Source organism: Botryllus schlosseri, chromosome 12 (genome assembly GCF_051294905.1).
Source record: "Botryllus schlosseri isolate E-star chromosome 12, Bs_hap1, whole genome shotgun sequence".
Classification (NCBI taxonomy): domain Eukaryota; kingdom Metazoa; phylum Chordata; class Ascidiacea; order Stolidobranchia; family Styelidae; genus Botryllus; species Botryllus schlosseri.
Window position 1 is genome coordinate 5,026,149 of NC_137247.1, and position 17,505 is coordinate 5,043,653.

The following is a 17,505-nucleotide window of genomic DNA, read 5'->3' on the forward strand; positions in this document are numbered from 1 at the left end:
CTGATTTATACTACGAAGGCAATTAATTCACATATTTTCGAACGAACGTAAGGCAGAAAACAAACGTCTGCTTCACTGGCGGTTTACGTCACGGCTAACCACAAAATAGGTAATTCGAGATAGCATCGTATCGTAGTCAGAAGACTACTCGTAAAATGCAACGCAGACGCATATTTGAACATGCTCAATCTAATAACTGTCACTACTCAAAGGCCGGATGGTAGTCATACGTCATTCCACTTCAACAGGACAAGTAGCCGTCCGCTAGTATAGAATGATGTTGCAGCGCACGTAATGCACGCGTCTGCATGCGAGTTCCACTGAGCGAAAGGTTATATTTTTCATTTACAGAGATGACCCAACCAGATCTTGCCGTATAGCTGTCCTGACCTGCCGCTAGATCTCATGGATGAGCCATTTAAAAAGCAAATCAAAACATCGGTTGATCGATTTTAATGCTTGCGGATGACAATAGAAATTTCTACACATTTCTATGATTAAAGCTAGCGCTTGTAAAAGAGAAATCTAACTCCCTTCTTTGCGTAGCCGTGAAAGTGAATCGTCATATCGCTTTCAACGAGCTCCCTCTTTGTGCGCATACTTTGAAATGGCTTTCGCCCTAATATACTACGGAGAGTCTCCACTTCTACCCTCTTATCAAAGGAATAACATTCGGCGACCGTACAAACACACTATCTACCTACGGCACTTTCCTGCTCTGCCGTCACAGTAATCTGATTAACCCTGTTTCGTATAATATTCAACGGAGGACAAGGATATACAATTTTGTATTGACCACAAAGCAAACAAAAGCTATCTGAGAGTATCGTCAGCAGAAAGGCGTCGCTGATATGTCAGCAATATTTATGCCAAAACCTACGGAACGGACAGCCATCCGAAATAATATCACTCTAGCAAGGCTAACGCCGGCGTTTTCAGCCATGCTATTTGTTTTGTAAAATTGGCTAACTGACCCTTATCTTTGTGACTGAAAGCGGCGAATTTGCGGCGCGGTACGCCTGGAGCGAACATTAAGTGTATGGATTCGATTCCTTGGCACGTGTTTGTCTGTGATCATCAACAGCGCGTGTGATAGTCGATACCGATCGCCAACCATGACGACAGTCGAGTCGGGCAAGTCAATGGAGTTTCTTTGCTTCATGGAGCATGAGTTTCAACAATTTTGGAAATGGAGAAAAAAGAGAGAAGCGAACCATCAAGTCACGTGATACCTACTGTCTGTGTGCTCACAATCACCTCTAGTGGTCGTCTGTGCTAAAGATTTGACAGCACTGGTGAGTGTAATTTCACTGTGAAATTGTGAATGATTTTTCATCTGTGAATCGATATCGGTTTTTATTTTATCGTGTAATGTTAACTTTAATTGTTTGCGAATCGAATGCCGAATTTTTATTTCTAGAATGCCATTATTTCTCGTTTTTTCGCCCGTATTTGAATCGTCAAATGTCACAACTTGCTTCGAACAGATCAGGCCAGTACTTTGAGTCGAGAAGGTTGAATCGATTGTAATGCATGCTTCAATATTATTACTAGTTGATTCAGTCACGATATCCTGGAATCAAATGCGAAGACAGAAACCAATTTCTGAGTTAATTTGTTAAATATGCTTTGAATCAAAATCACATTTGTAGGATTATATATCGACATGTTATTGAAGCACCTGTAATGCCAAGTTACATTAATTTGTAAGCGATTTCTAAATTGTGTTGGTCAGTAGCAATTTTGGGTATATCTAATGATCGTTAGCAAATCACTCTACAGATTGGTCTGATCTATGAATTGATACAATGGAGCCATGGCTGCCTGAAATACAATATGTTCAGCGAAAATTGAGAAATTTGTGGTGCCAGATATCGTGTGATAGTAAATAGTAATATTTAGCATGAATATTTTGTGAATGCAATTCAACTGGGTTACCAGTTCTATAGACTGGGATTCGATGCAATCTTGTTGAAACTGTGCAGTGCGTAATGATGTTTCTATTGATCCAAATTCCGCACCATTTTAATGCGTTAAATCTGATTTTCAAGCCACTAAAGCAACTGCGTTGCTTCACAATAAATATGTAAGGTAAATGCCCATTGGCTGTGTTAGATTAACTGTAATTAGACTGGCAGCATGACCTACCATTGACATGTCAGTTTTCTGACAGATTGAGGTTATATCGTAATTTTTAATGTACCCTTTCTGCCCATTCATCAATACTTGTACAATCTGAATTGTTTCTTAAATTATACTGTCCGAACAAATAGCCAGTTTTTATTAACATGCGTCACTGTGTAAGTATGCTCACATTTAATAACTGCATTCGTCACAAAGCATGATAATTATTAGCGTGGTGTTATGTTAAATGTATGTATATATCCACCACCTGTTATTTAGTCCAATTTGCCACCTGTCATTTCCATTAACTTCGAACATGTGAAGGTCCCATAATTCATAAGATGGAAAATATAGGTATTATAGCATACCAATGAAAAATTTGCATTTGCATATTCATCGATTTTTAGTGAAATCTACATCTTTCCACACCAAAACTCTTGTATGACTCGAATGATACGTACCATACTAGCTTATGAATCATTCGTATTCACTGGTTACTCCAATAATCAATAGGCTATGCAAGTCTGTATTCATGTTATCATTGGTCTTCTTACCTCAAACTATGCATGTGTTTCAAAGTTGTATATTTTCATCAGCCGACAGCGTATAAATGGCTGATTTGACCCCTGTCTGGAACCATGGCTGATAGATCGGACGATGTTCGTCGAATAGATGGAGCAACTGTTTGCAGTGAGGATATAGCATCAGAAGATAGTGTGAAGATTCTGACGAGCTCCAATGGTATTTACAGTAAATGTTCATTTATTATTTTTTAGACGTTTCATAGTAATTAGTCTGTAGATTCGGCATATGGTTTTAATTGACTTTGTTTGCCGTTAAGGCATATGAGACGTCTGGTAGTAAGGTGTTCTAGAATTGACGTTATCAGTTCGCAAATGATGTTTGAGTTGCAATTTTCCACATTCTGTAAAGGTTAAACATCTGTCCTCACAGAATCAGCTTGAGCAGATAGACTGATATTAAATTTCCATTGATTTTCTTATCACGAAATTGCGACATTTGGAGTTGGCCGCTTTATGGTATCCGATAATTCCTTTACCATTTCCATGCCCGCACAACTGTAAATGTTTCTTGCGATATTTTGTGACGATGGAGTACGGAAACTTAGATTCATTATTATTTAATTAATTATATTACAGTACTTGACCAACTACTGCTATTGATATCATTCTTTTCAGTGATGAATCGGACAACTAACAGAATAGTGCACCCCTTACCCTCCTAATCTTGAATGCATCATTCTTTTTTCCATAACTAGAGGCGGGCTTATTATCACAGATTGAGTGTAATTCACAGATTAAAATGTATATCTTGGTAGTAAACCTTTCGTGAATTAAAATTAATACTTATGGTATAGTTATGATAGCGAATTGAGCTTTTGAAACATTCTATGTGCATTTAATGTCCATTGCAAGATGCATTGTAACATTGTAACAGTAACATTGTCAGTCGGGTCTTTACTGTCGTTTAGTTTACAAAACATCGCGTCACATGCCCTCACTGCCATTTTCCTTGCGCTCTCTGTATGCTTGAATGCGTTGAAGTTGCTGTCATTGAAATATGTTTGAACTCCGGCCTGGTGGAAGGAACGCTCAAACTGTTATATTGATTCCAACAGACTTGGAATCACACACTGCCAATGCTGAAGGTGCAATGGAGATACAGTCCACTTCCGGCACATCGGATATTGATGGCAATCCACATTCCAATGCAATGAATAATCCGACGCCAAATGGCACCACGGAAGCCAATGTCTCAACAACCGGAGATGGTAATGAATATCGTATTTCACTGGTTCAATCATTGTAGGCCTATTACATAACTGGCCAATGTCAACACCTACAATAATTTTGAATTCAGCAGATGCGTCGCAATTTAGGTTATATTCTGCTGCCGCAATACACGAGTTCCACGGGGCCTGTTGATAAATAAGTGTGAGCAACGGGGCCTGTTGATAAATAAGTGTGAGCAATGCAATTTGAATATACCGTGTATCATCCTTGTTGATATACAGCGCTCTTTGCAATTCTCTACTAGTTACTGACGCTTGCCCCTGACGAGTGTCGGCCAAAAATATTTGGGTCCATTTCAATATGAAAATACTATTCAATCGTATATATCATCCTCTACAATCATATCCATTCTCATTTCATTTGACAGGAATCGAAAGAGCGTGCACTGGTTGTGAATCGGTTGATGAAACGGAGGCTCAACCAAATCCTTCAGGCGGTAATGCCAAGTGCAATGAAGTGGATTTGACCGAGCCCTGTGCCAAAGCTATGGAGACCGAGACAACAGGAGATATTGAGACATTACCTTCTGAAGGTATACCATTACCATACTACCATATTATTCTCACCTTTTGAAAAAAAATTCATAGCTCATTGTGGATCACTGTTATTGAATGCTGTAGCTTCCATTGATTACTGTCAATTTACATATGGATGTTAGGATGTTTTTCTACATTATGACCCCCTGAAACCCACTGAAAACAATTTCTAACACACTTAAAACTTAAAAAAAAAATTGTTGGTACTTGGTACTGATGTGTGTGTAGGTAGGATATTTAGATGAGATTTAGTTTTTGTTTAAGTCAAATCTGTGGAAAGCTGCACTTATTTTTCACAAAAGTTGCATTTATTTGTCATAAAAGTTGCACTAAAAAGTTGCATTAGGGACAATTTCCTTGAAATTATTAGGGTATGAGATACTCGAATTGACCTGTATCCAAGGTACCGTAGCAAAACTCAGTGTTGCCGACTTCAACAAAATCATTAGCCTGAAAAAAATGACCCAATAAAAATATAATTTTCGACGGTCTAGCCTGAATGTACGTCAAATCAGAAAGTAGGCTACCTCAAGTTTAAACGACGGTGAAGTAATCAAGCAATTTATTTATATTTCAAGTAAAAAGTGAGTTGCATGAAAATGAAAATGGCAAAAACTTTCTTGAAAAATTGAAAAAAGTTGCAAAAAGTTTCCCAAAAAATCGAAAAAAGTTCCAAAAAGTTTCCCAAAAAATCGAAAAAAGTTCCAAAAAGTTGCGGTGTAAGATTCCCCGAAACAGCTTGAAACACCATACTACATAACTTCTAAGTATATAGGAAGCTGTAAAAAAAGTTGCAAAAGTTGCAAAATCTTGCCCTAGTAATGATAGATATTTGATTTCAGTAAAATCTTTCCTAAGCAGTGCTAAGCTCCACTACAAAACTGGATTTTGATCAGATTTTAGTGTTTTAGTTTTATGTAGGTTTGCAGTGCACAGTGTATTGGGTGTAGCATAGTACACATACAACGATTTAGACTTGGTTTCAATAAGATATTAAAGTCACATGCAGTATTCGCAATATTACAACATTGTAGTTTGATCTGGCTTTATGAATTTCATATTTTAGTATCTTTGCACGTTGTATTGGGTAAAGCATAGTATAGGCCTACATATGGCGATTTAGACTTGGTTTCAATAAAAAAGTTGAAATCACATAGTATTCCCAAATGCCTTAATACCTATCACCACCACCCCAATGTGTTGATCGGTATTAATATCAAAGTATTGTTCTAAAAATTCAGGCTTAGCACCAAAACCTGCCGATGTTGATGTAAAATCAATGGAGACGCAGCCGAATGTTGCAAGCGTTGATGGTAGCCTTGAAATGACACACGGCGATGCACCGGATGAGCCTACACGAGGAACGGTGCACGTGCAACCAACAAAAGAGGTGGTAAAAACTCGAACGGAAGGTATGCATTCTGGTTAACTATAAAGAATTTGTGCCAGTGGTTAGCGTATAGGAAACTGTACAACACGCACAATACGGCATGTGTGGTAAACCGAGCGTCACATTTCAAGCGTAAATAGCTAATAAGGCCCGAGCTATTGAATAAATGTCCGCTATATTTTTAAATTGGCGACTGATTGATGGTGTATTAGGGTTATGTAATTGTACCTCTTTACAGGATTCTTGCCTGTGATAGTTTGTGTGTGTATTTCCAACTGAATTACGATCACAGTAGTTTGTAACCTTCACTAACCCGCGGAACAATTATGATGGCTATTAAGACAAATCATGTATGAATTGAGTGGGGTCTGGAGCTCCAGGGTACGTCTAGTATTTCATGGAACACGGTTATAAAACCGCTACTAGAATAAGGACGGTTTTTCTGTTGTATTTGCCAAATGGGCGGTCAAATCGGAACATGCAAACTTTCTTTTAGAAAAACCCATGAATACCTGTCGCGTTGGCGATGACACTAAAGAGACTTTAGGAAAGCAATCAAACACGTCAAACTGTGATGGGGGCTCGGTGAATGAAGACGGTGGAAGCAGCATCATCTCCACGCCGACAGCAGAAGGCCTCGCGCCTGTTGATGAATCCCAAAAGCCACTAGTTGAGGAAGGTACGTCTGCAGCGTTACCTTTATGGAGGTACAAAACTTCAATTGCTCGACAAACAATCAGGGTTTTAAGGACTCGAGTCATAACTCGCGATTTTTTGGCGACTCGACTTGACACGAGTCATTTTTTCAATTGAGTCGAGTCATTGTGGATGACTCGAGACTAGGACGGCTAAGACAGACATTTCATTGTAACTTCGAAGAATAGTAAAGTTACCACATTATTCGTATTTTGTCTATCATTCCTGATACTTGGAAAATAGGGCCAGAAACTGTCTAGGCTGAGGAAAATAAATATGTTATAAATGCGAGTCATTCTATCACTGCAGCAGAGTTGTAAGAAGTGGATTGAACTGAACATAATGACTTGGACTCGGACTCGAGTCAAAACGCTATGACTCGGACTCGACCCTATACTAGCTGACTTGAGCTCAAACTTGACTCGGCGGTGAATTGGAAATTACTCGACTTGACTCGAGTCAAAACTATAAAAGTGAGATCAATTTGTGACTCTGAACCTTGTGACTTGGTTACAACCCTGCAAACAATATATATTTATATTGTGAAATTTATTCCACTGTAACAGTGGTGCCAACCTTTATGAGATTCGAATTCGAAATAGAGCATTGAAACATTTCGCAAACTAGATTACAATTAGTTTACTGGCATTTCGCTCCAATTTAGAGAAAAAAGCCAACTAGAATTTTCTAGTAGTAGCCTCCTTTTAACATTTTGAAAAATCAATATCCCTCTATTTTCTCAATATTCAGCTTTCCTGGTTTCGTTGACCCCTTAATCTGAACTGTCAAGGAGAAAGTAAGTTGTGACTTGTGGCACACTGTCATGTTGACATGTAAAGCCTAGCTTATGACAGCTTTCATCATTATCCCTTCAAATTGTAAAATATTTATATTAATAAATCTCAAAGTAGGCTAATACAAAGGAAGAAACTCAAGACCGAGAAGTAGCTTATTGTTCTGCTAATAGTTCATTAAATTTATTTTATTTTTAGTGTAACAGAATAGAATTGAAGATATATTTTTTCATGCCCCCCCCTGAAAAAGGCTCGTGGGCCCCAGGTTGGTAACCTCTCCACTATAAGCTTAATAAAACCGTAATAATGACAAGCAAAGGGCATATAACAAGGCACATCACACAGTTATCAGTATAACAGACAAATTTAGCAAGAGCAATATAAATACAACTCACACATGAATGAAATATTCACAGAGGATAGAGATGCTCTTTGTTGTGGCAGAGAATCGGCTGTTGCAGCTTTATATTGATTAAATGAAAAAGGGAGTAACTATAGGGAACTGATTGCTAGTATAATAATTGGCACTTTCAGGGTGTTTTAGGAGGTGTTGTCCAAAGGCCGAATGGTAAGTACCTTTGATCGATGTAATCTCCTTACCATTATGATTATTGACGAGTTCCAGTGTTGTAAGTAACTATTGATCCTGGATGATTGTTCAATTACCCCCTCTGATGGAAAAATTGAGCCTGCAAATGTGCTAGTTACTCTTAGCTGAGATGCAGGAGGGCGTTATGTATTTTTGTCCTTGATGTTTTTGCGGCTCATGATACACATAATTATACACGATCTGTGCATACTGCATATGCATACCATGAGTGCATGATGTGCATATGCCGCTGGACAAGGAAGGTGCAGATATAGCTTGTAAGGCTTTCTAAGTCTTGCACCATGCCTCCATGCTATCCCGGTAATGCATAAGCGCCAAGCGGGGAAGTCATGGACACCAGTGTTACTAATCACGGCTTTGGTATTGAATCCATGACCTAACGATCAAGAAGCCGGGTGCTTCACCATTACGATATCTTTACAGATAAGTGTGACAGCCTTTGTGTTGAACAAAACATCCCATACTTCCTGATAAGTGTAAATGCTCATTAAAACGCTTGTCTACATGTAAAGCAAACGTAAGGCCGCAGCTATCAATTTTCCGTAAGGGGCACTGCGCTCCAAAAATTGAAGATAAAATCGGGGAAAACATCTTGGCAACTGCCATTTTCTTCTGAAATCCTTGGTAAAGGAACTGCCGTTAAACGAAAATTCCAGCTATTCCCATTTCACGCGTGTTCAATAAATATATTTCTGTGGTGGAGCGGCGACAAGTTTACACTGCTTAACCCGTTGCTAATTTGCTGGCATTTGAGACCACATCATATTTAGAGTGCAGTGCCCCTGTAACTTTCTGTAGCTTCGCATTGTCTGCAAGTATTGCCAAAATCTTGTTTGCATCTGCAGTGATTAACAGATAGATAATCCCTGATTTCTTTCAGGAAATATTTCAAAATCCGTGGAGAGCATTGTTTCTGATGTGCTGGTTGATCTTTTGACCAAAGTTTGTGATGATCATCATATAAAAGTCATGCGGAAGGCATTGAATGACGTTAGCGAGACTTGCGTGGACCAAGGATCACCCGGTGTTGGTGACGAAAAGTCGATTGTTAACGGTATTGATATTGTTACTCTGTTACTTTTATTTGTGATCTATGCATTTATTCACGATTCAAAAAGTTTTCACTCGTAGATGGATTTAGGTTGTTCTGTAGCGTTATTGATACTGCTAGGACATTTAATGACACTAGAACAACTATAAAATAATAGTAAGAGCTTCTTGGAGATACAGTGCTTCAAAATACAATCGAATAGTATATTCACATTGAAATGAACCCGAATATTTTCGGCTGACACTTGTCAGGGGGAAACGTCAGCAGCTAGTAGAGAATTGGAAAGGACATTGTATGTCAACTAGGGTTGCCATATTTTGGAATCGGGAAAGGAGAACACTCTTTCAAATCATAAAAGATAGTTTACTGAAATTGAAAACAGATGATTTTGAGATATTTACTGGAAATCTTGATGTGTTGACTAAAAAAAATATCATCAGTCTGACTCTACTCCTGAATTAACCGCTATTAACGATGGTAGGACATATGGTAACCCTAATATCAACAATCGTATCACAAGATATGACGTCACCTGCATGAATTTTCGAATAATAGGGGTGTGCTGGGCCAGGTGGGGGTCTCAATTATTCGAAATTTCATGCTGGTGACGTCACATTTTGTGATACGATTGTTGATATACAATGTCCTTTCCAATCCTCGACTAGTTGCTGACGATTGCCCCTGACAAGTCTCAGCCGAAAATATTCGGGCATATTTCAACATGAATATACTATTCAAAATGATAATAGTTACCATTCGGTTATCTATGACTAGCCCTCTATGCTGACGAAAGAATATTGCGTACTGGTGCCATGGTAATTCTGTTGTATACATTATGAGATTTTTGAGACCACTTGTGCAAAACAGCCTACAGCCTACAGCTGGAAGTATTGATAGTTTACCACTTTTTTGAGGTTATCTGGGTAATGCTTGAATGAATAAGTCCGCTCAGCAGCAGACTTGGGTTCCTATCATGCTGACTATGAGGTAATTTCCAGACTGCTTCCAGACCACAAGCACTGGCAATATTGTAGTACTGTTCGGTACCTGCCTTGTTGAATGAAGTTTGTTATCGCAATAATCATATTTGTTCACAGGCCTTGTTGAAGAAGACACAGCTGCAGAAAGGAGTGAAGGGTCCAAGCATACAGAACCATTAGACAACAATCCTGCTGCTACAGGCACGGCAATGGAGACAAGCGTCTCAACTGCCGACATTATCACACAAAATACAGATGAGGATGCGAATATTCTAGGTAATGATATTATTCTAGGTAATGATATTTTTTATCAGTTGTTCTGTCAATATAGGCTGAGACGGGTCATACCACTTATGCAGTGTGTACTGATTGTACGAGTAACATTCAGGCCACTGTATTATTGGTGTATGAAAACGATAACAATGTATAATAGCTGGTACTATATCACACATCAGCTGGTAAAAATGAAGAAATCTGTAATTTGGCAAATGCCGATGTGATTTTATCCCATAAGAAATATGTATACACGTTTGTGTGATAGGAATTCGTGTCTTGATGGCAATGCTAGGCTCCATGCTTGAGTGCTTTTGGATTTGAATATAAAATTATTTACGGTGGCAAATTCTATCATTTAGCTATGCTACTCCTATAACTTTGCTGATATGGGTTGGAATTGAGTCGAAATTTATTTTTCATCGTTTTTTTAGACAACAATTTCATGTGGTAGGCAGTAAAATTTGTAAACATGTTACCGGTACTGTTGAATTTTTTCAATGAATCCGAAAATTTTTACTCATAGCTTTGCTCCTACTGGTTGGAAATGATTCAAATTTGAATGATGTCAGATTCAATATCATCAAATAGCCCGTAAAATTTGAAAAAGAGTTATTTTTGAACAACAGCAACGCTGAGGGATCAATTCGTTTTATGACCTATGAAATCTTATGTGACAACAGGGATTTCTAATGGTTTGTTGAATGGCAAGAAGATTCTCTGTAAAAATTCGGAAGTTAACCTTTTTCAAAGCACGTGGCCGTCTGATAACATCTCTCAGAACATTACCAAAGCTTCAGGCACTGATAGATGTATATATAATCTGTTATAGCAGATAGCTGTTTATAAAATCTCCTTCCATGGCACCTTCTGAATATCAATGTTATCACGAACTGTAATCTGATACATGCGTTTTAGTTCTCCGATCTCCCCGTAAATATAATCCGACCAAGAATTTTCGCCTTAGCCGTCTTCTCGGCTCAATTACAAATCTCTGTCTGGGCTTTATTGGGCTCACAAAACAGGGGAATTTTCAACTTTGTGTTTAGTTGTGAATTAGTCATGCCTTAAAGTCTTATCACAAACTATATTTTCCAATTTGCATCTCTCGAATGCTCTAGTGATTTGGTACACAGCGAATTATCAGGCGCAGAAAGCAATTGTGGCTACATGGGAAAAACGTCAAAGTGTTTGCAGGATCGCATAAGCCAACATGTCCCTAGATTTGTTAGAACACGTGCTTCACGCTTGGTGAAAAGCTCACCCTTGACTCATCCCCTCAAGCTTGATTCCCAGCAATCTGATGCCTTAAATTGAAGGAGTTTGTGTTCATCTAAAAAATAGTACATTGAACGCTCTCTCATTTGAAATTTCATGTTGGTGACGTCATATTTTGTGATAGGATTGTTGATATGCAATGTTCTTTCCAACTCTCTACAAGTTGCTGACGATTACCCCTGACGAGCGTCACCCGAAAATATTTGGCTTCATTTCAATATGAACATACTATTCTATTGTATATTGAAGTTCTGTACCTCAAAGAAGCTGTTCAGAAAGCAAATTATATATGTGGAAACCTTATTTATTCACCTGATTATTTTCTAGTCCCCAGCACTGTTACTGCTGTGCGTTGATAATGTTTGGGACGGTGGAAACAACGAATGATAGGGGATCAACAATATTTGATACACTATATAAGTATGAACCTTTTTTTTTTCCAGCACTCGCAAAGCAAGTCGTCGAAGAAACCATAGCGCCCATCGCGTCGGAAAAATTCTGCCGCATAGGCCCGGCGCAAAAAGTGTCCGTCGCGCCGAAGACGGCGCCGCGCGTCAAACGCACAGAGAAATTCGTGGTGAAAAATGTCAGCAAGGTGTCGAAGATATTCCGCGTCTCGAACCTGAATTACAAGATCAAGCCGGTGCTGAAAAACGCCTCGTCGCTGTCCTGCCCGGTCGTGTATCTCGGCGAGCTTGCGTTTATAGACCTCGAAGATTTCGTCACGGAAGGCAAAAAGCCTTCCGATCGAAATCAAGTCATCCTCAACTACAACGGACAGCACGGCGCGCCAAACGGCGACAACCCTTACGCGGAAAGTCCGAACATGGTCGTCAAGCGTACGTCCTCGTTTTCACTGCCTGATTTCGTGCGTTCGAACGGCGCCAACGAGCCGCATTCCGATCTCAAAGTCTTAACCTCCGAGCAGACGAGTTCGAACGTGCAATTTCCGAGTCATTCCGGGTTCAGAATCATCGCGCGCCAGGTGCCGCGGTCTGTGATTTCGAACGCGTCGAAACCAGCTGCGTTTGAAAAACTGGCGACCGTCATGCCGAAATCCACGATGCCGCAACAGACCCAACAGACGGTCAAGTCTTTTAAGTATGAGTTTGCTAATAACTCTCTAGTCAGTCAGGGTAACGTTATGCCCACGGTTTCTAGGGCGGTGAACGTTCAAGTACCGTTGACTATCTCACAGAAAATTCTGCCGAATAGAAAGCTTATGCCGCACAAAAAAGTAGTGACGCTACCGACCACTGTAGTACCAAAAACGCAAGCGTCTGCGATTAACGTGTTCCCGCCGTACACCCCGTCGCACTCGGTCCCCACCAAGGCGATGCCCACGTTACATGGGTCGAAACTTCTTGTCGTAAACACTACAAAGTGTCAGAATACCACATCGGGAAACTTGACTGCCGTCGTAGATGGCGATTCGAATAGTAACGCGAAAAGACCGATTTCGTTCAAAACTATCGGCAGTAACAGCACCGACTCTGAACGTAAGCAGATTACTGACTCTAAAAAAGGTCAGGTCTCCGCGAATAAGCAAGCGGGCTCTGGAAATATAAAGGTTGTGGGCTCGGTAATTAAAAAGGCCGCAGTCCGCGGGAATAATCAGGCGGGCGTTTTGGGAAAAGAACAGGTCACAGTTAAAAGCAGCCCGCCCGTTCTACAACCTTCGCTGGAAATCCAGAGAAAGTTTTTGCCCGGTAGCTTACGTTCTGGCGTCGAAGTCTCTTTTGAAGACGGGGTCCGGCATTTTATCACGAATCTATCGAAAATGATGCATCTGGACGATGAGCCCATATCGTCCTGGTCGGAATTGAAAAAAGGCATGACAGTAGCCGCCAAGTGGACAGACGGACAATACTACGACGCTCACGTGGTCGCGTGTTATTTTCCTGTCAATAAAAAAATGCAACCCGTAGTGAAGTTGGAGTCGTTACCAACGAGCGCGTATAAGAACGAGAAAAAAAGTGACGACAAGAAACAGACGCAATCCGTGAAATCTAATTCGAACGCGGCGAAAACCGTTTGGAAAAGTAAACGCGTAGGCTGCACGCAGTGTCGCGCTATCTTCGACTCTCTCTCTGAGTTTCGTAACCATCAAAAAACCAAGTGTAAAGGCAGAGGTGTTATCGTGCCAGAGTCGGCCACTGAAATTACAGACGCTATGATCGAAGCGGTTACGGAAACTAAAAAGAAACCCGAAAAAGAGAAAGATACTGAAACTAAAAATAAAGATGCAAAGACAGATATCCGTTCTGCAGTGAGTAGGCGCCAAGCGACAATCACTCCTGTCAAAGACGAAAAGGTAGAACGGAAGAAAAGTAACACAAAAGTCAGTTCTGTGACTAGAGCAGTGAAACGTACGGCGTCTAAAGACTTGACTTCACCGCCTAGGAAGAAATCGAAGGCAGCCAACGTGATCGCCAAACAGCGCATGCAGGAAGACAATTTCGGGGCTATCTTCAAGGTAGGGACAAAGTTCCTGCATCGTTGGCAGCTGGACAACGGCGGGAGCAAGTGGTATCAGGGCGAGGTGATGAGCATCACGCACGACCGCGGTTCTTTTTTGAATTGGGAATTCGAAGTTTCCTACAAGGGCGAGGAGGACAATTATCTTTTAAAGCTGTACGAAGATTTTCCGACCGACATCAGAATCATAGGCTGACCGGGCGACTGTGACTCTGGTCGTTTCCGCTCTGCAGTTTCGTTTGATAATTTCACTTCAATAAATGTTGTTCCTACACCTATACGTGGCGCGCGTTCTGCCGGGTTGAAGCGGTATTGGAATGACTCGCATCGAATGACTTGAACTCAGCATGTGAGAAATGTGCAATGACTCGTAGGCAAATTTAAGGCGTCAACAGAGGTGGTCAAAGTAGTCAAATAAGCTACCCAAGTAGAAGTAGCGACGAAAAAATCTCAAATATGAGAAGAAATACTTCCATAAGCAACCTTAAACTACCTGAAGTATAAGTAGAATTGACTGACTTTAAATTCACTCAAGTAAGTAAGTAGTTGTGAAAACGATCGCAATTCGTTAGCATTGATTGTCAAAAGCTGCAAATTGAGCTATGCGAAAGGTGCAGAGCATGATTCATATCGATGCATACCAGGAGGTATCCAATTTACGATAGCATAAGCGTTCATCCGCATCATGGGATGAAAATGATAGTATTGATATGGAAATGCGATACTAATCCTCTGTTTACTCAAACAGCCTGTTTTAGAAAATATCATGGTATGGCGCCCTCCCCCATATTGCAAGGCCGGTAGTTTAGTCGTAGAGCAATACGGAGAAGTTGTGTTGGATACGGTGTAAACACTTTTCGCGATTGGTAGACGGTAATAAAAAATATGGTGGTTCGTAAAACTGCAATATATTGTGTAGCTTTATTTCCGGAAATTAAAGGCATTACTACACTTGCTTCTATAGGCTACTTCAACATGTAGGCTATGTTCTCCAGACAAAAGAACTGAAACTAATTAGGACTCGAAGTATGACGCTAGGGATTGAAAGAGAAATATAAATACTAGGTACTTCTATAAGCGGAAAATGTATTTCCTGTCTTTAGTCCAGAAAGTTTCAAAAGTGGTATGCTAAAACAGATCTAAAGCTAAAAAAAGAGTTAAATTTTCCAGATTAGAACACGCCATGGACTGCTAGATTACGATATAAGTAAATGCTAGATCGCGAAACATCAGTTTCAAACGTTATGATGGGCCATAATATATAATGTGATGTAATATTTCATAGGGGCGACAATGCGGTGTGATCGGAACCACGCAACCTAAATTACATTCACCGATGCTTTCGTGAAATCATACTTGTCACTCCATATCCACAGTGCGCAAAGCGCGACGAAAATTCTGGGCTTTACTCAACTTTTATGAAAATTAAATGCTGATACTCCGTAAAAACAGCTCCGAAATTCCTCAGGCTATCTTACTGATTGGAGAATTTAACTACTTCTAAGTAAGTAAGTAAGAAGATCACAAAATATTATGAAGTAGAAGTAGCGGGAACTTAGATATACTTGAGTAAGTATCCAAGTAGCGGGAAACTACTTGAGTACTTCAAAAAGTAGAAGTACTTCGTTACTGCATGACCACCTCTGGGCGTCAAATATGTTGGAGAAAGAGGTGCTTACAAGCCGAAGGTCGAGTTATTCAACATGGTTGCCGATTAAAAAGTTATGTTTTACTGAGAACTAACGATGGTCGTTTGTTATCTATTTTAACGAAATTTGCATGTAACAATTTTTCTTTGCACATGTGAATTCAGCACTGCCTCTAGCTTTCATGCAGTGTTTAGCCAAAACACGTTCACATTGCATTGGGCTCCCCGGTAGTAGCCTATTTAGTGTGGAATGCATTCCTTGAACAGCATTTTCAGCAAATTACGTGAATAACATGCGACTCGCATTGTAGTTTAATATTGTGATTCAATTCAATTTATCGCTACAATTTTCATCATTTCAATACACCACAAGACTAAGACACAACTAAAGATAGGGAGGTGTCGAAACGACTTGGAGTAGTCTCCGAAATCAGACACCCATCTGGCCTAGGTGATGCATGTACAATGTACATTGTACAGTGCATACTAAATGAAAAGTAAAAGTGGATAATATAACAGCTAGAGCCCCAAAGGGGCCTGGTTGCCCATCCAGCAAGTCGCTGCTGAAGAGATTCGGCGTCCTAAACATAGAAGATATGCGGAAACTAGAAATCGCCAAGTTTATGTATCAGTTCCACTGCGGTCGTTGCCCCGAATATTTCAATGACTTCTTTACCTCTGAATCAAAAGCGCACAAGTACAACACACGCGCGTCCACGTCGTCCAAATATCATATGATCGACCGAAAAGATCATCGCTCCATCAAATATGCCGGACCTGATGTGTGGAACAGTATCCCGCCGGCCATCCGACAGTCGACATGTCCACATTCAAGTCGAAATACAAGCAATTACTACTAAATAAATACAGTCCATCCTCAAGATTACCGGACCACGACTGACCTATCGATCTCGCTTCCCATGACATGCCGCCCTATTTCTTGTCGCATTCTTCTTCTATACTATTTTCTTTACTTTCATTCAGTGTGCATGCCTCCTCTTTACATCGCCTAGGCCAAGGTGGGTGTCAGATTCCATAGACTACTCCTTGTCGCTTCGACATCTTCCTGTCTTTTCATTGTATCGCATTTTTGTGGTGTATTGAACTGATAAAATTGCTAATAAACCAATGATGATGATTCAAATGATGATGATGCAGCAGAGCTTGCAAATGTGACTAAATACTGGAGTGGATACGGTTGCGGCAAAATTGAATGCTGAATGTTGGTAGTCTATCCAATCGTTTAAACACTCGCTCTAGCATCGAGCCCATACAGTCCAGGTTACATACGCTTCAAGAGCATATTCTCCATGTTATGGTACAGTGTCTCAAATAAGACTAAATGCAGATGCCTCGTCGTGCATATCAGGTAAACAAGATTTCATAATGCTGGTGCTAATCCTTAGCCCGTCACGAGCCAAAGCAGCGTCTGCTCGTGACTAGGTGTTGGGTTTCTCTATATCGCTGGTAATTATCCAATATCCATGGATGCAAGTGCAAATATAGGAAATGTAATGACCATGACCTAACACTAATCTTCTCAATACAGTTTACTATAGATGGCATCCATAGACCACGAAAAAAATCAGCAACAATTGTCTTATGAAAATCTATTATACTAGCATCACTTTGTCACGACCATATCTTAGCGCTGTTGTTCGTGGAGATGCATCATATGTCTAGCCGCTGATCTCAATCTATATTCATGTTGAAATGAACCCGAATATTTACGACTGACACTCGCCAGGGGTAGTGGTCAGCAACTAGTAGAGAAATATTCCGGTTCATTTCAATATGAATATACTATTCAATCGTACATTGAAGTTCTGCACC

General features: G+C 40.1%; 1 protein-coding gene across 2 annotated transcripts; it reads left to right on the plus strand.

Moving 5' to 3' along the window:
- The first annotated feature begins 69 nt into the window (after positions 1-69).
- On the plus strand, positions 70-14,302 carry LOC145451646 (uncharacterized). 2 transcript variants are annotated; one of them, XM_080329856.1, is made up of 9 exons: positions 70-1,295; positions 2,721-2,874; positions 3,764-3,916; positions 4,306-4,470; positions 5,716-5,886; positions 6,361-6,543; positions 8,845-9,018; positions 10,113-10,271; positions 11,990-14,302. In XM_080329856.1, exons 2-9 carry the CDS (start codon positions 2,763-2,765, stop codon positions 14,218-14,220), a joined length of 3,348 nt encoding a protein of 1,115 aa, XP_080185982.1. In that variant the 5' UTR covers positions 70-1,295; positions 2,721-2,762; the 3' UTR covers positions 14,221-14,302. The 2 variants fall into 2 exon arrangements, with proteins under 2 accessions (XP_080185982.1, XP_080185983.1); XM_080329857.1 differs by having other exon boundaries at positions 2,721-2,865.
- The last annotated feature ends 3,203 nt before the right edge of the window (positions 14,303-17,505 follow it).

Excerpts from the sequence above, each read along its gene's own strand:
- LOC145451646 (XM_080329856.1), top strand. The coding sequence starts at position 2,763 with ATGGCTGATAGATCGGACGATGTTCGTCGAATAGATGGAGCAACTGTT. Across the intron at positions 4,471-5,715 it reads TGAGACATTACCTTCTGAAG|GCTTAGCACCAAAACCTGCC; the intron begins GTATACCATTAC and ends CTAAAAATTCAG. Across the intron at positions 9,019-10,112 it reads CGAAAAGTCGATTGTTAACG|GCCTTGTTGAAGAAGACACA; the intron begins GTATTGATATTG and ends ATTTGTTCACAG.